General features: G+C 40.0%; 1 protein-coding gene across 5 annotated transcripts in view; it reads left to right on the top strand.

The window, feature by feature from the left end:
- The window catches only part of SLC39A8 (solute carrier family 39 member 8), a 41,618-nt gene extending 20,182 nt beyond the window's left edge, over positions 1-21,436 (top strand). Inside the window, exons 4-11 of one of the 5 annotated variants that reach the window (XR_004645966.1) lie at positions 9,546-9,715; positions 11,575-11,697; positions 12,862-13,029; positions 14,395-14,599; positions 14,774-14,958; positions 15,778-15,922; positions 16,926-17,031; positions 20,142-20,274. Coding sequence is in view for 3 of the 5 variants with exons in the window: in XM_034772567.1 (XP_034628458.1) it covers positions 9,546-9,715; positions 11,575-11,697; positions 12,862-13,029; positions 14,395-14,599; positions 14,774-14,958; positions 20,142-20,291 (1,001 nt within the window). In the remaining 2 variants the exon portion in view is untranslated. Of the gene's footprint in view, positions 1-9,545; positions 9,716-11,574; positions 11,698-12,861; positions 13,030-14,394; positions 14,600-14,773; positions 14,959-15,777; positions 16,534-16,925; positions 17,032-20,141 lie in introns of those variants that run through there. The other 4 variants (XR_004645967.1, XM_034772567.1, XM_034772569.1 and 1 more) reach the window with 4 other exon arrangements.
- Positions 21,437-21,776: the final 340 nt, after the last annotated feature.

Raw genomic sequence — 21,776 nt, 5'->3', positions numbered from 1 at the left:
AGGATTTGCTGAGATGAATTGTGTCCATTTGTTTCCGCTTAATTTATGGATACTTTCAGAGGAAACTGCAAGAAACCCTCCTGTAGGCAATTATGAAATAGCCTGCACATAGAGGGAAGTTTCTTCTTCCTAATCATCTCTGTTAGAGGGTGGCTTATGCACTAAAGCATATGAGCCGTTTCACTGATAATAACTCTCTGAAGCAGAAGATGGCCTTGATGACTGCAGGGAGAAATCCTACTTTACAGGGTGAATATTAAATGTGTTACATTTTAGATGGGCAGCTCCCATTAAGATTTACAGGAGTCGATATTTGAATTGTCATGTGCAGATGGGGTCAGGGAAACAAAGCTATTTTAAGGGAGTCAGTGGGTATCCTTCCCAGGGATCTGTATCTGTCCCTTTCCTATTCCTGCTTTTGTGCCTTCTTCCATGCTGCCCACTGTGCATGGAATGTCTCCTCAAGCCTGTTCTTAAATCCCTTTTTTCTGACTCTAAAATTAATAATTATAATACATAGAAATGTAAGGGGGAAGGAAATAAGTGCAAAACCAGCTATCATAATGGAATCAACTGTGGCCTCTGATCCTGACATAGCAAAAGCAATGTGATGTTTCCAGAATACTTAATGGCCTCTCTTTTAAAAGGGCTGAGCACCTGCAACTCCACATCAGTGAGCAGGTGTGCATTAGCTTTGAAAAGCAGAACATCTGTGTCTGCAGAATTGAGGCCGAGATGTGTAAATGTCTTACCGAGTAAGGGTGTGATCTCAGTGTTATCCTTATCTTTCCTCTTCCTCCTTTTGTGTCTGTTGATAACCCCCATTGTTGTATTCAGACTGTAAGGTCTTCAGAGTAAGAGCCTATATCCCGTTCTGTGAGGCACCTAGCACAAACGCTGATTGAGAGAGAGAGAAGCCAGAACATTTTCACAATAGTTTCTGTGGCAGCGCCTGTGTTGCACTTCTATGGAAGAAAATTCCATCTTCTCTTAAGCAGCCAATGAACTTACAACTAGTCCTAGGCGTTACCATGGTGTTAGTGCAAAATAATGTGTAGTGCTATGCAGTAATTTGTTGTTCTTGTAGGCTTTTATGCTGTGCTGAACACTAGTATCATTGCTGATAGTAATTTTGATGGCATTAGTAGCTATTTAATAAACAGAATTTAGAATGAGGAGGCTTTCCCAATCAAATCATCATAATTTATGAGTCCAAGGCAGAGGCAGGTATGCTGTTAACCATAAGCTAGGTCTACACTACCCACCTGAATCGGCAGGTAGAAATCGATCTCTCGGGGATCGAATTATTGCGTCTCATTGGGACGCAACAATCAATCCCCAAATCGACGCTCTTACACCACCAGCGGAGGTGGGAGTAAGTGCCGTCGAAGGGGAGCCGCGGAGGTCGATTTTTGCCACCGTCCTCACAGCGGGGTAAGTCAGCTCCGATAGGTCAAATTCAGCTATGCTATTCGCGTAGCTGAATTTGCGTATCTTAAATCGACACCCTCCCCTCCCCCCCCTTAGTGAAGACCTGCCCATAGAGCTCATTGTTAGTTTTTCTTTGGCTCAGATTTCTTGTGAGTTGAAACAAAAGCCAAACCAACAAAGGTCAATCCTTTTAAAGTTTGGGTGCCTAAATCCATATGAAAGCACCTAAATGAATTCTCTGTTTTTCAGTGGTGCTGATCACCCACAATTCCCGTTACTCTTGTGACCTCTTAAAATCAGGCCACTTATTCTGGTGCTTAAGTGCCGACGTAGGCACCCAAGTTTGAAAGAGTTTACAAAGTGTCCATACTTTGCTTAGATGAGGTCCATTCTGACAACTTGCCAGGAGTCCCAAATCTGGTCCTAATTTATATGAGGTAGAATGGATTGCAGCCTTAATGTAGGAAACTGCATGTCCTAACATGCATGCTGGTGGTCTTGGCTCAAGATGGAGCATTGCATGCGGAGACCAGCAGATTCTGTGTGCCATGCCTCCATACTAAACCTGAGGTCAATTATGAGAGACATATAACAATGGGAGTTTTATTTGGCCCCTGGGCCACGCTTTAACTAACCCTGGTATATGGATCTTATTGCTATCACTGTTTGTTTCTAGGTTTTAAAAGAATGAGTAGAAGAGCCCCAACTTTTTTGTTCTTGTTATATTTCTTATTTTGTAACTTTTGTTATTGGCTTACCACAACTGTTGCCATTGGGTGTGACATCCATTACTCTGACCCAATAGAATGCTGCCCATTTTATGAGACGTTTCCATTTGAGTGGCCCTTTAAGGGAGAACCTTTCCTTTACTTCTCTTCTTAAAATCATGTGAACTAACCATATGAGTTCAATTCTGGCCATTCAGACTGCTGTGGCTCACCATCTTAAAAGCTGCTATTATTCAATGCTGTCTACGAAAACATTGTAGGAACGTCTGTGCAGATTTGCAGTAGAACTTGCAAATTTAATGGTGGGAGAAGTCAAAGACTTTTCCATAAGCATTTGCTAGATTTCAGTCTCTTCTTTCTACCTGTGGGAATATATTTGATCACTTTGCCTTTTTTTTATACCAGTGGCTCACGCTGACAGTGTTCCTTTGGGTTCTGTGGCTAACTTTCATCTTACTCTTTTCATTTATTTTTCTTCCTGCATGAAATAATGAACAATAATTCAACAGGGTATTTTTTGCCCACTTAACCCCTTCTAATCTGTCTACACTGAAAAGTAATTGCTTTAGAAAGAACATTTACTTTTGCAGAATTGTACACATTTTGAGATTTTTTTCATTACCTTTTGCACAAAATTCTGCATATTGGCTTTCCTGAAATTCATCAGATTATTATTATTATTATTATTTTTTTTTCCAGACGTTCTTCTCCAACCCCATATCAAGTCTGTTCTGGCATTCCTTGCATACCCAAAACATCCAGTGAGCTCAATGGGAGTTCTGAGCGTGCAAGGAATGCTGGATCAGGCCAATGGTAGTGTTTATCAATAGACCTATAACAGTATTTATTAATGTTGTTAATATATACTATTAAATATATGTAATTCTGAATTACAGGTGCTTTGTAGGGGTGCTATAAAAGAAAATAAATAAAATGAACATTGGCTAATGCTGCTTAGGACTTCATTAAATCCATGATTTACCATTTACCATGACTTTTCATCTTAGTTATAATGCAACTAACAAAACAAGTTTAATTTTAAATATGGAAAGGATATTAATTTTTTTAACACTTACTTAAAAAGTAAACCCATTGCATCTTATAATCCTAGATTGTGAGCACTGTGAGGCTGCGACTATCTTTGTGATATTTTTCATACTACGACTAGCACAATGGGACCCTGGTCAGTCTTCTAGATGCTACCATAATATAAATAATAATAAACACACACAAAGCTGGAGCAAAGAATAATTCAAATCAACAAAATATTTACATAAAATAGTGGCATTTCTGAAATAACCAAATCATTTTTTCTCCTACCGTGACCAAGGGCAGAGGTAAATGTAAATATTTAGTCAAAGTTATATTGGATTTTCTACTTGTCAGAGTCTGAAGACAGGCTTTTTTTCCGTACTTGGAAAATGTTGCCTCTTTTTCTGGCTGTTAGACAATGTTACTGAACTGCATTATTTAATAATAAATAAAAAACTATATTCCATACACAGTAGGATCTCAGATATCCTGATAAGGGCCATTAAGTATCTAGACAGAGAGCAGAGGAAGTATATTATTTTTCGGTGTGGGTTAAGTAGCCTGTACATTTAAACATGACCCATAATTGACCTGTATGCTGTTGTGACCATCTCTCCTTTTTTTTTTTTTTTTTTTTTTTTTTTTTTTTTTTTTTTTTTTTTTTGACTGCCAACTCATCAAGTGTCCAGTGACCAGATAAGAGAGGCCCCTGCGAACTACAGAAAATCTTCAGGGGCCTCCTACCCTACCCTGTATTACAGGGGCCTGAAATACAGAACATTTTAGAAGCCCAAATATTTTTTTAAATTCCAAAATTCATTACAAAGCCTGTAACTCAGTAGTTACTAAGAATGAAAATGCTGCTTTGGAAACCGAGAAAATGCTAAAAGGCAGCATGTAACACACATCTATTTTCCATATGGGTTGTATGCTTAATAAATAGTACTGCACATATAGCTATTTGATAATACACTATGGGCAAAATCACGTTCTTGCCTCTTTGAGGAGTAATGGTGGTGGGAGGGGAGCTGCAGAACTACAGCAGCCAACAGGTGATGCTTTGAGGCATTCTGCCTGTCCAAGCAGGGCCGGCACTTCCATTTAGGAGACCTAGGCAGTCGCCTAGGGCACCAGGATTTGGGGGATGGGGGGGCGACAATTCGGTGGCGGGGGGGGTCCTTCCACGCTCTGGGTCTTTGGCGGCAATTCTGCAGTGGGTCCTTCACTCGCTCCGGGACCCACCGCCGAGGTGCCCCAGAGACCGGGAGCGCGGAAGGACCCCCCCACCGCAGAATTGCTGCCGATGACCGGGAGTGTGGAAGGACCCCTGCCTAAGGCGCCAAAAACCCCGGCGCCACTCCTGTGTCCAAGGCATCATATGCAGCCCCCTCCCTTGCTTCTTCAGAGCAGATCTGCACACTCTGCACCAGCTGATAACCACAGATAACCATTTGCCTTTTCAGATATGCAGGTAGTCCATTAAATACATTCCTAGAATCTGCTTGATAGAGGGAGAAGAGTCCCTTCTTAACTTCTTAATGTCAGGTGGCGAAGTATAAAAGAGCTAGGGTCCTAAGATTTTAGTTGCTGTCTTCCCTAGCTCAGTGGTTCTCAACCTGCAGACGCCTGGGAGGCCGCAAAGCATGGCTAAGATTTCCAAAGGGGTCCCCACCAGCATTTGAAATTTTTTAGGGGTGCGCAAATGAAAGGTTGAGAATCACTGCTCTCGCTGACTGGTTGGATCATGTTTTCAGGCAGGGAGCTCAGGATATTCTAGCTGTTGCCCTTTGTCTCCCATGATGCCAATGGGAAGTTTGCAGCCAACAGATGGCATAAACTTCTCTCCTTGACTGATTTCAGTTATACATTGGTTAGCCATGGAGGGAGCCACGCCTACAGAAGATTAAAAAATTGGTGACTGGAAAAAGGCCTAATCCTATCCAGGCTGCCACCCACAATCATATAGGACAGAATCAGAACAACTCATGCACTGTTACTATAACTGGAGTGTTGAAGGACCTGAGAATTGGGAGTTAGAACATGGGGGAAAGATTATTGTGTGAATTCTCTACCTTTGCCTTCCACAGCATGCTGAAGTTTGGTGCTGTAGGGCTGTTTGTTTGGGGGCTCTCCTGGTAGACTGACTTCCTCTATATAGGATGGCCTGCTACAGTATAAAACCAGAACTGGCAATTTTCCAGGGCTTGAGTAACATAAAAGGCCAAGGATAGTTTAAGCTAGATCAAGTTCTAATAATAAATATACTTTTACATATATGACTCTGGAAAATACAATGAAAACAAAATATTTTCAGCAGTGTTGCTAAATCTTGCAATTTTATCATGAGTTTTTTAGTAATTGGTATTCTTCTTGAAGCACCAGCTCTTGATAACATGTGATTATGTGAGAAACTCAGTTCATTCTTTCTTTCCCTCCCTTGTAAGTTTCTAGCTCTCATGGTTGCAGAGGAAAAACTTGAAAATGCGACATGCGACACAAGTAAACCCTAAACATCCAGATAACACAAAGTCAATAAACACTTTTTTTTTTTTTTTTTTTTTTCCCAGCATCTCAGGAACATTTGGCAGTATTTCTTATGTTCTTGCTGCTTTTATTAAATCAATGATGGATGTAATTTCATCTCCTGTATTAAGTTTCCTAATAAAGAACAATTAACTATCCACTGAACACTCACCTTGTTTGAGCAGAGCAAACATAAGATAATAAATCATGAAACAATACTTCATTCCAGTATCAAAGGATTAGGACATAGAAATGCGGGGCCAGAATTTCAAAAAAGGTCATCCATCTTGTTAAATTCTAGAGAAAAGGTGGGCAAGGTAATATCTTTTATTGGACAAACTTTGGTTGTTGAAAGAGACGAGATTTCAAGCTCTTCCTCTGGGAAACCAACTCAGAGTATCACAGCTAAATACAAAGTGGAACAGACTGTCTAGTATAAATAATTAACGCATTTCAAGGGACCATGCTCTCTCACCAACAGAGGTTAGTGCAATAAACTATTACCTCGTCCACCTTCTTTCTAGTACCGTGGGTCCAATACGGCTACTCCAACAACATTGTTTACACCAATATATTCGGTTATTCTGAGAGAGTATGAGTGCCATTATGAATGCATGATCATTCTTACTAGAGAATCTTCTACAGTCAGCACATTTCTAGCAATCTGGCATTAACCTAATTTTCTTATTATATTTTCTGACCTCAGTTTTTCTGCTGTCTTTCTACATTGACTTGTAGGTATTAATATGTATCCTGTTTTTTGCTGTCAAAATGGATAGTATTAAATTAAAAACAATCATAATTTTAAAATGTTTGTCCTAATTTAATGTCTTGATCATTGTTCTTGACCCAGTTTCTTTGAGACCTGAAAACAGGTTTTAATTTATTTTTTTAAAAATTTGCTTTAAACTATTTGTAGTGCACAGGCTAATGGAGAGGAGCTGACCATATACAAAATGAAAAGGCAGTTTTATAATGATCCTAAATAGTAAAAGCAAAAGTTGTGTGGATTGTGGTAATTACAGAACCCAAATGTATGTTTGTTTATTTTTAGTACAGATAAAAATCAAAGCTTTAGTTAATATTGATTTAGGCTTTTAAATTGTTTGCATAAGGTTTCACTTTCCTCTCATAACATCATGTACATTCCTTTCCCTTTGAAAATCTGGACACTGACACCACATAGGCAAAATAAACTCAATTCAGCCTGTTGCAAGTCCAGTGCAGTGAGGGATTCGGCTCCGTATTAGGGCTGACAATTAATCACAGTGGTCGGGAATGGCAAACCGCCTGTGGACTATCAACGTAAACAAAACGTCTCGTGGCCCGCCAGTGGATTACCCTTATGGGCTGAGTGCTGAAGGTCGCCGACCCCTGGCCTACGCTAAATCATCTTTGCATCACTCCAGCAGTGCAAAGAAGAACTCAAAGCAGCTTTTATACTGTACAGTTTTCTGGATTATCCAGCTGCTCTCATATAGTCCAACATAATGTTGACTGTGATTATTGTTTGTGGATGATTTTATGGTAGAATTAGCAGTTTATATGGAAAACTATCAGGGGCGTAGCCATGTTTGTTGGATCTGTAAAAAGAAAGAGAGTCCTGTGGCACCTTATAGACTAACAGATGTATTGGAGCATAAGCTTGTGTGGGTGAATACGTCTGACGAAGTGGGTATTCACCCACGAAAGCTTATGCTCTAATACATCTGTTAGTCTATAAGGTGCCATAGGACTCTGTTGCCCTTTATATAGAAAATTGATTGTGGTTATACCGTAGAACTTCTTTAAAGGTGAGGTAAGAGGCAAGTTTGTGTACAGGCAAAACGTTTTGATACGCATGGACAAGAAACTTCTTGACAATTTCACATTGCATATAACAATGTGCACTGCAGATTCTGGAACATTTAGGGCACTGCTTTTTGTCACCTGAAATTATGCTCATGGGACTAAGCTTTTCCAAGCCTCATTCTACCCTTATCTGTCTTTAAAAGAGGCTCTTCTCACTTTAATGAAAATATTGTGCATGAGTATTCAGGAGTCTAGTACTACTTTCTGAACTATCTGAAATTCTCTCTCTTTCTCTGTCATTAATGAGCCATCTTGTTTTCCACCTGATAGTGTCACTTTCTTATATCTGAGATTTGTCTGGCTTTTCATTTTCACGTGAGTTGTTGCACTTCTGTTTAGGGAGCCCCATTAGCTTTCAGCTACATAGCACTCAGGGTGTCAGAGAAGCAGAATCTGTCAGAAAAATCCCTTCCCACAAAATAGCTGATGGGAGGAAGCAAAGTCCACCTGAAAATATCTTGCCTCTTTCTGAATGCACAGATGCCTCTCCACACAAACACTGCATTTTAGAGGCCTCAGTGGATTTCAGGATTGGTATCAGGCCAACGAGTCGTACTGTGGAGGCAGTTGCTATACGTGGTACTATCTCCTGTTGCTTAGGGTGGTTAGCTCATGGCCATAAGTGTCCTGTGCTATTCTAGAGGAGAAGAGACGGGCTGGCTCTCTGCATGAATTCCTCAGAGATTCATAGATTTCTTCCCTTCTGTAAGTCAAATTGCCTTTCAGGAGGGAATAATGCATTGGAAGCTTCACACCATGAACCACATGGTGTTTTCTATGTAAATTTCCCTCATGTGGGTGTAGCATGGGTTTATAGGGCCAAAGTACTTCACACACAGACAATATGTTAGTATTTGATTAAACCTATTTTAGGAGTAGTTTAAACCTTCTCTGTGTAAATATGCTATTCACTAAAACTTGCTCCAGTTGTACAAGGCCTTAGCACAAGATTATTTTTGTAAATTATAAATATTCAATACTTTCAAGGCCAGATTCCCAAAATGGTTTAAATTAGCATAGCTCATTAATTTAAACAAATAATACTGATTTACACAAGCTGAGAATCTGCACCTTCCTTGATTTATTTCATTATTACAACATTGGATGTCTACAGAGAATGGCATCAACCCCAGAGACATGGTTACTCACAAGAAATTTAAAAAAAAAAAAAATTGTCCATCCCACTCTCCCTCATGGCCCGGTTCCATTCTCTGTTTGTGGTGGATAGGACAGAGAGATACAAATGTTCATACATATGCTCCATTCTCAGATATTTACATACTACTTCCAGGTAGGACTTGACATGCAGAAACCATTTCAGAGAAGCTTATTGTATCCCTCCCATAGAGGTATTTGGGAGAATCGAGGGAGGAAGGGAGCTGCAAGTCCCCACTACTGGGGATTTCCTACAAATCTTTCCCTCAAAGGGAAAGGATTAGGGGATAAAGAATCAAGCAGTGCAGCCTTCCAACCCTAGAGATCTGTGAGGAAGGGACCTACAAGTGTTCTGGCTGCTTCTCCGCTCTCCAATGGCAAATGATATTCAAATGTAGCCATGGTGGCTAGAAAGACAGTCTTATTCCTATGTCATGACTATACTGGCCTCTGGTTTAGCTTTTAAGCATTAGTCCCAGATTAAATATAGCAGGGCAAGATTCTCTATTTACTTCAGAATAAGCTGATTTGCATCAGCTGACAATCTGGGCCACCAAATCCTGAACTTCAGACCCCAGTGTGTTTTCAATCCTTGATGTGACTGGTTCCAGCATTTTGGTTTCCTTGTTTTTGTGGGTTCAGGTCAGCTCCTTTAAAGTTACACTGTACTTTTTATGATTTCTCTATTTGTAAATTCTAACATCAAATGCAGTTCCAAACTGATTTGTGAACAATTTTTTTTATATTCATGTCAATTCATCTGTTAAAAATACATTGTATATGATATTAAAACTCTTGGTATTTCTGCTGTGCTCTCATTCACAGTTTGGGGGTTTGGGTTCCTTGCCGTTACTATCATCAACCTGGCATCACTCCTTGGATTGGTTTTAACTCCTCTCTTGAAGAAGCCATATTTCCCCAAGATTTTAACCTATTTTGTGGGCTTGGCCATTGGGACACTCTTTTCCAATGCGATTTTCCAGCTAATTCCAGAGGTAAGGAAGGGTATTCATTCTCTGGCTGTGGCACTTATCCATTTCCAAAGTGTTGTCATTTTTGAAGTGCACTATAGCCTGGGTTCTCAACATGTGGGTCATGACCCCTAGGGCAATTGTGAACACATTTCAGGGGGGCCTGACTACCATCTGTCTTTGTGGCTAGATGGGTGGGGAACCTCCCGACTTTCTTGTAACATGAGGGTGTGGCCTGGAAGAGATTGAGGACCACTGCACTACACTATGCTTCCATCACTGGAGAAGGGAAAATACATTACAATACATCTGAAGTTAACAAAATTACAACAGTCATCAGTTTGTTCAGGTTCTGTATTGTATTGTGGCTATACTGGTAGAAGGCTTAGGAATGTCTGTTGTAGTTCACTGTGTAGTAATATTGTTGCAAGAAGTAACAATAATGGAACCTTATCTTACAAACTGTTAATAATGCAATCAGTGCCACAGACAGAAATGGGTCTACTCAAGTTAGTGTTTGTAGGCTCAGACCCAAGAGGTATCCACCAGGAAAACAGGCAACTTTTACTGTCACTTATCAAAGTGCTTCCAGTTCTTATTTCATTTCATTGAATAAATATTAGTGGAAAGTTAATCTGCATCAGGGGATTTTATACAATAGTTTAAAAAATGCACTGTCAACCATTGGGTTTTTTAAATATTGGACTTACATTTTCCAATAGGTATTTTGCTGACTGTACAGATACTTTTGTGTATGCCTGGTTTAGATATCTACGTGCACATGCCAGCACAATAAGTTTTGTGCATCTAAATCAGGCACATGGAAAAGTTCATATGCCCTTAGGAGTGAAACTCAGACTTTGGGCCTTATTTTCCTAGGCACTTGATTCAATTTTTGACAATTTAGGTATTAAAGTCAGCGTTGTAATTTTTACTTTATTGCATTTACTTCAGATCCCTTGGGCAAGCTAAAGTGTTATAACTGAATTCGGTCCTCAGAATGCATGTTGTTACTACTGGTTGCAATGAGAGTTGCACGTGCGTCTTTGAGGGTTAAATTAGGCCCTTATAGCCAAATTCTGCTTACTCTGTCCTTACACAGGTAAAATTCCCCTTCAAGTCTGTATCCTGACAGGTCCTCATGCAAGCAGATTTGTGCCCTCCCCACTCCCCCATTAAAATAACAGTATTTGAGGAAGAAACAGGTATTTCCCGGACAGCTAAAATCCCCACTAAACCTGAGCCAGGAAGAAACTTCTATCATGGGTCAAGAGACTCAACTTAGATCAAATAATGGCAAACCAATATCAAAATTGCACATGTAGAGAAATACATTTAAATTACCTGTTGTGGAAAAAGGTTATAGAAACAGACACGTTTATATATAATTTTCCACACATTTGGATTAATTGTGTTTGAGATTTTTGTTCTTGCAACATTCTACCATCTAGTAATTAAAATGACTTGTCAGTATTTCATTTTAACCTATGACTATCGTGTACCGAAATTACTATTTGGAAGGGGAGGATTTATTTTCTATGCATGCAGCATCCAAAACAAAAACAATATTGCCAAATATATAATGGTTCTAAGACAGTAAATATTGCTTACTGGGAACAAAGCCTATTGAAGTAAATGGAGAGACTTTTGTGAGTGACTTCTACACTCTGTCTGTAAATTGTACCATTTTAATACATCAGCCCAACTATTGATGGCCTAACTTAAAAGTTTAGGTTTGAGTAATAACTTAGGACCCATGAAAGCCAATGGGTGGTAGGAGACACTCAGTCCTTCACAGGATCCAGTCCAACTAGTGTATTTTTTTTTTTCCTGAAAGTGTATTAAGATTGATTAACCTGAATTGTTGTTACATTCTCTTCTAGGCATTTGGATTTGATCCTAAAACTGACAACTATGTTGAGAAAGCAGTAGCTGTGTTCGGTGGATTCTATATTCTCTTCTTTGTGGAAAGGATTCTTAAAATGATACTGAAGACCTATGGCCAGGTAGCTAACTGGACCGATGTATTTTGGTATATTTCAGCAAGTTCTATTACCAGTAGGCTTTTTTATATTACAAAATTGAGCCTTGGTTTTAAACAGCTGTTACATTTTTATTAGATAGTTGGTAGTTTGATGAGATACAATATTTTACATGGATCTCAGTCTTACAACACCCCTCTGAGATACTTGGTTAAACAGAGGCTCAGACAGGCTCAGTAACTAAACCTAGCTCACACAGAGAATTACAAGCGGAGCTGGGAATAGAACCCAGAAACCCAGTTCCCATCTCCTGTTCTAATCACTAGGCTACACTCTATTCACCCTCAAGGACCAAATCCTGTGAGCAAAACCTGAATGAATGGGTTTTGCCTGGTGGAAATACATAAAGGGCATTCTACCCTGGAGCCCTCCCTTAAGCACTTATGCAGATATTGTAGGGTGTAAGGAGGAGAAGTGGATACAGCCAGACACTCCCATCCATGAAGGTTTTGGCCTAGTGATTCCACACTGACTGTGCTTTCACCTCACTGCCAATATCCTCACATCCCCTCCATGTTCCAGTGCAGAAACCTTAACAGGAATTGTGGGTTCTGCACAAGCTCTCAGTTTCATCCCCCTATCACACTGTATTTGTTGTCTTGTGTGCTCATGTTCTGTTTACAGGATGTCTCTCAGAGCAGGGCATCTCAAACTTGTTCAGAGTTTAAATCACACCTCAACTGTCTGGTGTGCCTCCTCTTCTCCCTGGGAGATCCCTCAGCCCCATCTCCCCTGCTCTTAAAGATTACATCAGGGAGATGGTCCATACAATTGCATAACTTCCCTGTGGTAATTTGTACTGATTACATACATGGAACAGGAACATTCAGTACTTGCTAATATATTTTTAGTTGTCTTTTGTGCAACTTAACAGCTGGAATTGAGAAGGAAAAATCACCACCTTGTGAAGAGCAAGCTTTCCATTAATGATCAGCAAATGCTCTGTGGACCACCAGTGGTCCTCTGACCAGTTTGGGAAGTTCTGTCTAACAGTATAATAAACGCAAACATATATATGTCCATCCAAATGGACAAGCTGATTTTTCTTGCACAGTGTGTTTAGACACATTCCTATTCTGCAGTCTGTATTTTTATGGTTTTTTGTTTTGTTTTTCTCCCCCCATTTAGACTGGCCACACTCACTTTGAAAATCATGAACAGAATCCTCCTCAGGCTAAGGGTAATCCACCCACACCATTGAAATCTAATAATGGGATGACATGCTACGCAAATCCAGCCATAATAGAGCCTAATGGAAACCTCAGTTTTGACACAGTCAGTGTGGTCTCTGCTCAGGTATGAACATGGGTTTATTTAATGTATTGTTTGTCAGTTAGTTGGTTGTATAAGCTTATCTAGGAAGAAGAGAAGCTTTTATAAACTGCCAGCTCACGACTCACTTGAGCAATATGAAAAAGTTATTTTGGCAAGGTTGCAGAGTCAGTGATGCTCTCTTTGTTAGCTGCCAAGTCAACACTAACATATAGCAATGTCAGCACAAGTAAGATCTGAATCCGTATTTTATATTCTCATTTACTAACATAAAATTTTAATTGTTCAGTAGCTTCTATCTTTCACATAGCAACCCCCCCTTTAATAGTTTATAATTAAACACTTCCTACAACTATTTTTGTAGTTCTCTTGTAATCAGAGGAATATGGTATTACATTGAGGTATACAGAGTTTGCTAAAGAGAAAGGGCGCTGTTTCTGTAACTTCAGTATATATTTAACTATCCATTTCAAGCGCTAGCACTAGTTAATTGATTTCCAAGAGCCTTTATGTACAAATGTTTTTGTATTTACAAATGTAGTAGGACAATTACTGTAAATTGTAGGTGTAAACATCTAGGAAACTATAAATTTTTCAAAGGAGACAGTTCATTTTGTGCTTTTATCTGCCTGAAGGGAGGGTGCCAGACTTCTATTTCTACCTCTGGGATGCAGGAGTGAGTCCTAAATGTTCATACTCAGCAGCTCTGCACTAAGCTTTTTTTTTAAACTTAGAACCATTCAGCAGCACAGTGAAAATTACTTACTGTCAATGATATTGAACATGCACTCCTTAGAAACGGATTTTAACCCCAGGACATGACTTGCAGGGCCGAAACTTACAAGTGAAACAATCTATGATGCTCCTGGATGGCTATCTAGGGTTTTATATAGGTGCCCATCAGCAGGGTATCTGAGTGCTCAAGTAAGAATTAGAGGGACTGGTAATATGATAGCCCCCTTCCATTTTTAATTAAGTGGTTGGGGTGGAGGGTGAGTGATGGCTTTTTAGTACCCTATGTGAACCCCAGATTTGTATTCTGTCTAATTTTTCATGGATTAGTGTGTGAATTGTAAAATCCACTATCCCCGTTCTCACCCTTGGTGTTTGTCTCAGCAGATGAACCAAGGGCTAAATGGGCATTGAGATGCCATTTCACAGTCAGAGTGGTGATCCTCCCCATTTGGGCCAAGTATATTCACTCAGTGATGTGGGAAAGCGTGTGCAGCAGCTACCTCTTCAGCATAATCTCTGGGGACAAAGAACTTTGGTCTTCATAACACTTAGTACTTTACCTTTTAGCAGCTCTACATTAAAAAAGGGAAAGAAATCCATTGGCTTCTTTGCAGCTGTTTAATGTTTCACATAATTGCTACATTCTTTCTGCAGGAAGAGAAAACCCAAAGCTGCTTTAAATGTTTAAAGGGACCCACATTGTCAGAGATTGGAACAATTGCCTGGATGATCACGCTGAGTGATGCCTTGCACAATTTCATTGATGGTCTGGCTATTGGTGCGTCCTTCACCCTGTCTCTGCTGCAGGGACTTAGTACATCTATAGCAATCTTATGTGAGGAGTTTCCTCATGAACTGGGTAAGATATGTCCATTAACTCACCTGTCAGTCATGTTAATGCTGACTGAAAATGTTCTTCAGTATTTATACGAAAGAGGGCTGGGTTATAACTTTCATACAAGTTACAAATCTCCTTTCAAACCTTCAGAAAATAATCACTTAATGTCCTCTCCCACCCTTTTTTTTCCCCCAGGGGATTTTGTCATTTTGCTAAATGCAGGAATGAGCACCTACCAGGCTCTGTTTTTCAACTTTATTTCGGCATGTTCCTGCTACATTGGTCTGGCTTTTGGTATATTAGTGGGCAGCAACTTTGCTCCTAACATTATCTTTGCAATAGCTGGCGGTATGTTCCTGTACATTTCTCTGGCAGATATGGTGAGATACAATTTCATTTTATTTATTTATGCATGCATAGGAATATAGGCATTTCCACAGAGGAACTGAATAATGGTTCATTCACTAGAATTTGGTATTCTGCCCTCTGAACCCGATAGGGGATGTGACTGACTTCCTTGGGGTGCAACCAGGAAGTGGGGTACTGCTGAGCTCTGTCTCACTAACTTGCCCCCCCCCTCAAGCTGTGAGGTTGTTATAAACTACAGTTCTCACCAGGTCTTGCACTCACACAGCCCTACACAAGCAGAGACATACCCAGCTGCAGTTACATGAATGCTTCTCCTAGCCCCTCATGAACTAACAATAGAGAGGCTTCGACCAGTCCCCCCCAGCGTAGGAGCCCAGAGCTGTACTGTCTTGCCCTGGTCAAAAGCCTGACCAGTATAAGTTTATTTCCCAGTCCACCCTCCCTCAACGTGGAGAGGACAATGCACCAGCCCCTGTTCCTGAGCAGATTTCCCCTTGCACTTCAAACACATTGTTTTAGGTAAAAAATATAAAACAGATTTATTAAATACAGAAAGATTGATTTCAAGTGATTATAAGTAGGCGTGTACAGTTCAAAGTTTGTTACCCAAGAAGTAAAACAAAATCGCAGTCTAAGCTCTATCCACTAGACAGGATTTGAATCAAGCAATGTCTCACCCTGATGGTGCAAACAGTTCACGAATCTTCCATACATGGGCTAGAAATCCCTTCAGCCTGGGACTATATCCCTGGTTCAGTCTTTGTTCCTAAGGGGTTTCCAGGTGTTCAGTTGTAAGTGAGGCCAACTGATGTCACTTCCTCCTTTTATAGCTTCCTTCATGTGGAGGGAACTTTTATTCCAAGCAAAGTTCCCAGCCCACTTTATGGAAAAGTACAAGCATAAGATGGAGTCCCTTGCATGACTCATAGAAGCCATTACCCCCATACTGGCTGAAGCATCCACATGAAAGCCCAGGTGAAGATAAGCTTATTTTATGGCCTATTGTGTTTCTTAATGGGCAATTACCTTGGATGGTTCATCCACCAAGTGCTGGCTAGTCTGGATATAAACTGCCTTGTGGGTGTCATTCCAGGAGCAAACACATTTGAAATATTGGTACATAGTAAATATTAATAGCTTCAGATACAATGACAACACAGACAATCTAACAGCATATTAATGTTTAACAGATCAAGACTTTTAGAATGATACCTTACAAGGCATACTTTGCACAAAACACATCAATTATATCACCATGGTAAAAATATGGGAGTGTCAGGATATTGCTTTGGGGCGCAGAATGTCACAGCCAATATATTAAAGTGAAAACCTTCTTAGTGCACCTAGCCAACTGTGCAACACCCTATGACCGGAGAAAAATTCTCTTACCCCAGCAGCAATCTGTATTAAGAAAAAATCCTCTTGTAAGGTTGGAAACAGTCACAAATCCATCCAAATTTATACATATTCAGACAGAATTATTGTCACTTATAATTTGATCAAATTTATGCCAGACAAACAACAGATAAGGTGGAACAGGTAGGAGCCCAAGTTACTGAGTTCCAGGGTACCGGGAGGCTCGTCTGCATTTCATGATGGTTGTCTCAAGTCTCTGGTCTGGTATTTCTGAGCCTTGATCACTTGGTACCTTTTCACATTACATATTCATTAGCTTTCCTTCACTCAACATTAAGCATTGTCTTATGTAACTTTTACAATATGCACATGCAAGCTTCAATGTGCTTAACTTTTGCTCTCTATACTGTTTTCATATCTTTATCTTACTCATGTTTTTCCAATATAGGGACTTAGCATTATATTGTGTGTATCAGATAAGAGGAAGTTAATTAGCATAAGTCCTCCAAAACAACAACACCTTTGTCATTACATTTAGAGTAGCTCAACTTAAAACAATTGTTATTAAACACATTATATAGAGAACACCCTGTCTCCATATCCATTGCTCTTCTGTTTTTAGGTTGGCCATTACAATTGTATCTGAAAAAAAATTATTCGAGTGCTCTATACAGAGGTCTGATTTTCCACTTCTCTACTGATTTTCACACTCCTCTGTCTAGAAGCAGGTAGGATTAATTAGAACTTCATTTCTCTTCTTGTTCTTCTCTCCCCTGTTCCGAGAGCAGGCAGAGCAGAGCTTTTGTTAATGACTTGCACATGTGGGTGAGAGAGAGAGAGAGAGTGTGTGTGTGTGTGTGTGTGTGTGTGTGTGTGGAAGGACTTGCACAGTGATGGGTTTACTTCTGAGAAGACGGTCTTCTGCTCCCACTAGACTTAACCTGTTTGAGGGGATTGCACTTGCCTTGGGAGGTCATGAAGGGAGAGGCAGTTTGAGCTGACTTAATATCACCTCACTGAGAGCTTTGCAGAAAACAAACTAACAAACACAACCAACCAAGACTAGAAGTTTAAATTTGATTCAACAGTCGACGGTAACCAGTGCCATGATTTGAGGATGGGGATAAGAAGCAGCAGCTGCTGGGCTGTCTTTGTCAGCAAGCGAACTGCATTCTGCACCACTGAAGTTTAGTGGTTTTGGATTTATTCCCAACTACCCAGGTTACAATAAGTGAGCCTGGTGGTCACAAATGAATGGATCACTGCATTTTAGAGGTTTGTGTCTGACATGATAGAAGGTCATCTGGACACACAGGATAGGGCATTGTCTCCTGGCATATTGCAGGTTGAAATAAGCTTCTCAGTTATTTTGTATCAATTTCATGCAGAGTTCTAGGTTGCACACTTTTGTCCATGGTGGGGTAGGCACCATGTATTGATGGTGTTGTCTAGTTCTGAGAAGTCTCTCTCTGTACCCCACTAGCATTAGTCCTGGGTTTTTCCCTGAGTTCAGCTTCAGCCAGCTGCTCCTCATCTAAGATCTGACGTTATTCAGGTGCAGGATAGCTGGAGGTGGTATAGTTTATAGGGGAGGGGAAAGGGGTAAATAGCCCAGTGTCATCCACATACTCCTGGCATTTAAAGCAAAAGCATCTGAATCTTCCCCATGGGATTTAATGTAGACATTCCATAAGGTTGAAACGAGCGTGGTGGAACTTTTAGAGACTAGGCCCTTGGTTGCAGAAGTTGCTATCCTCTGGGTGTGGTCTGTCAGGAAGGATGAAAACATTTGGGGGTACTGCCACTAAGTCAGTCCAGCAGTATCTCATGATGTAGCTTTCAACTGCTGCAGAGAGAGGAAAAATAAGTTTGACTGGCAGTGCCAGGAGAGAGACATTCATCGGGACAGCCAGTATCATTTCCATGTCATACCCTCAGCTGAAGCCTGATTGGGAAATTGGCTCTTGTTAGGTGCTATGAAACTGCCTTTGATCATCTTATAAATAATCCATCCCAAGGAAAGGGAAGTTAGAAATTATTTGCCTGTAGTTTGCCAGGTCAGTGCATTTGGGAGTGGTTCTAGAACAACATTTTCAAGGTAGGTGGTACCTACTTTTCAAAGAAGGAGTTAATAGCCTGTGTTATTAGAGAGCCTAAATGTTCACTGCTGTGAAGTATGATTCAGAATTATAGGGAGTGGCTCATAGGGAAGGAACTATGTTCAGGATCTCCTGCTGTTTGAATGGTCCTTATGGGAGGCATGGCATTATCTGGAGCAGCGAACCGCAGCCACTGGGAGCCGCAATCGGCCGAACCTGCAGACGCCGCAGGTACACAAACCGGCCTGGCCCGCCAGGGGCTTTCCCTGCACAAGTGGCGGAACAAGTTTGGGAACCACTGATCTATTCCATGCTTGTTTGTTTCTTCCTTCCTTCCACACAAGTGCAACTTGGTCAGAGAAGGCGGATCATTCTTCAACAGTTTGTGGAGGAGCTTGGGGAATACACTGCAGGCTTAATTAAGCAATATACACTCCAGCTCAGCTGGACATAGACTTTGCATTAAACTATAGCTGATGAAAAAGTGGCTGTCTCTGTAGGACACTGGAGCAAGTCTGAAGGAATTTCTTGTTCCAGAGACCTTGATCTTCAGGTGTGTTTTAGCTACTGGCTGCTTGGTCTCATTCCTTCAACAGTTCCTGTATTATTTGGCCTGAGAACGTGGGAGATCAGTAGAGGCAGTGTGCTGGAAGGGAGGTGCTGATTAGAAGCCAATATCACTAGCAGTGGATATTTTGTGATTATAGCATCTCATTAGGTCATCAGTGCCTTGACTATCTGGCTGCGTAAGAGTGCAGTGGAAACGTACTAAGAAAGCTTGGCCTTGTTACGTAAGAGGAAGTGTTCTGATAACCATTAGCAATAAATGGTGGTCCATCCATGGTAGCAATATAATTTTGTGTTGGCTTTATACCTATCCACATTGGATAAGAGGTTCCGTCTGTGGCTACAGTTGGGTGGAACCTGAGAGCAGCCTATAGTTGATAATGTGGATGTGAGGAGCTCTAGGTTAAAGGGAGTGTTGACATGGGTGTTAAGGTCTCTTGTCACCTTTAATGACTGTCTTCATTGACTGCTAGGAAACTCAACTAATTCTATAGTATGTTGCTTCAGTCTTCTGGTCCAGTGTGTTGAATTATCATACTTCTTTATTGTTACATGAAACTGTTTGATTAAAAATACATCAATCTTCCTTTATTAGAACCTGTCGCTTTAGTGCATTTGTACCTTAGGTGAAGGGATAAATCTCACCACAGAGTCATTGCCCTTTCTGCCCTGATTTACCACCAGCTCAATGACGCATCTAAGAGCTCACTTAGGTGTTTCAGTTCCACTGTGTTAGTTTGTAGTTGTGCCCCACAATCCTTATTTTGCATTCCCCAGAAGAGCTTAGAGAGGTCTGACTGCAGCAGTGCTTGAAATGACAGACCACAACATCCTTTTTATTATAATTGTGTAACTTGGCAAGATGGCAGTAGCTGCTTATATTAACATCTGGCCTAGTAGATGGACCCCCATCGATTCCTGATGTCATATGGTTCAGATCTGGATGACATCTCTAGATTACAGTACAAGAGAATAGACCACTATTTCAGTTTTCCCATCATTGGTGAAATGGGCCCTTTGACCTATCCCTACCACTACCTCTCCTTTCTATTAGGTTTAAGATCCAAACACAGCTATAAAGTACAAAATAAAAATCACCATCAAGATGCTAAATTACATATTCTACCACAAGATGGCAACAGTTACCTAAAAAATAAACTTCTCTCTTCTAGTTCCCAGAGATGAGCGACATGCTGAGAGAGAAAGTGACTGGAAGGAGAACAGATTTAACCTTCTTCCTCATTCAGAACGCTGGTTTACTAACAGGATTTGCTGCTATACTGCTGATTACCGTGTATGCAGGAGACATTGAGTTGGAATAATGAGATTCTGAAGATGGCACTGATAATGAAGGATATTAGAAATGGAAGAACTCTTGAAATCCATAAAGGGACTTTAAATTAATCTACCTGGTTTAAAACAATGACCCTGTTTTTTGTCTGCAAATCACAGAAAGATAGCCTCTTCTTTTAGGACTCCCAAATCAGTCCTAAAAAATGGGCTATCAACTTCTGAGTATTATAAGCAATGGAGTCAAACACTTGTGAAGGTGTCAGACATACCTGCACAATGGTAAAAAGAGGATGCTATATTCAGTGGAATTAAGCAGAAGGCAGCTATATATATTCCATATGACTTGGACTTAAAAAAAACAAAACAAAATTCGCCAGGATGGAACTTAGTACAAAAGAAAATGGTAAGGTTCATACTCTTAAATTAACTGTGATGAAAACTAATCAGCTTGGAAACTGCCTGCTTTCATGACTTGTTGCAGGGTTTCCCTATAAGCATATAAAAAACCCCAAACGATTTCAGAATAGACATAAATGGTTCTAAATTCTAATTAACACTGGAAGGAAAGATAGCGGTTAACGCTTTTGATCTTTTCTCTTTAAGTGCACTAATATTGTGGATTTATTTTGAGAACAATTTTTTAAAAGTAAAAACTTTGTATTAAATTTGACAATTTATGAATTCTGTAATGTTTTAAAAGGATTGTGTATTTTAAGTTTTACAAATACTTTGCCTTGAAATGTTTGTTTTATATTCAGATATATATCAAGATCCATAGATATTACCCTGGGGGGCAAAAATCAATTTTTGGTTTAGCTTTTGTAAGGTCTCAATGCCAACATTGACAAATGGCACTAAGAAAAAAAATATTGTCAGCAATCAAAGGGTTTCTGTAATGAGTAGTTTCCTTGTACAAAAGTTCAGTGTATCAAGGAAAATATGCATTTTTGAAGGACCAATCCTGCATTCCTTGGACTCTCAAAACATTAATTTTTATTGTATCAGTTTTCCAAAATCATGCTTGCAAGAACCCATTTTTAAAAAACCAAACACAACTGGCCTGGTATTGTAAGTTGGAGATTTTCCCACCTTACTTCCTACCTGTAGAGACTGGACTTTTCTCCATTTGTTAAAATATATCTTCGAGGCAATAAAATTGATTTGAATATTTTAATTGCATCTTGGTTTATGATAACATTATATACATGTTATATTTCAAGGTTGCTAAAAGATAACAAATTTAAAGCAAACTGCATGGGAACGCTAAATGTTATTGGTTAGGTTTGATTTTTAAAATATGTATACAATATAAATATTTTGTACAATTTGCTATATAGAAACTGTATTTATCAGCCATCCAAATTTCAGGCCTCTGGAAGGAAAGGGATCCTGACATCACCCAATATTCTCTCTCTCTCTCTTTTTTTTTTTAAATCATTGTTTATTGGCTCCTTTGGTTTTATTTCCTTGAGAACAAGGCCGAGCGAGCCTTTATAGTGATCAGTCCCTGGAAC

The sequence above is a fragment of the Trachemys scripta genome, chromosome 5 (assembly GCF_013100865.1).
Source record: "Trachemys scripta elegans isolate TJP31775 chromosome 5, CAS_Tse_1.0, whole genome shotgun sequence".
In the NCBI taxonomy this organism is placed as follows: domain Eukaryota; kingdom Metazoa; phylum Chordata; order Testudines; family Emydidae; genus Trachemys; species Trachemys scripta.
The sequence above is the reverse complement of the archived record's forward strand: the minus strand, read 5'-3'. Positions and strand labels throughout refer to the sequence as shown.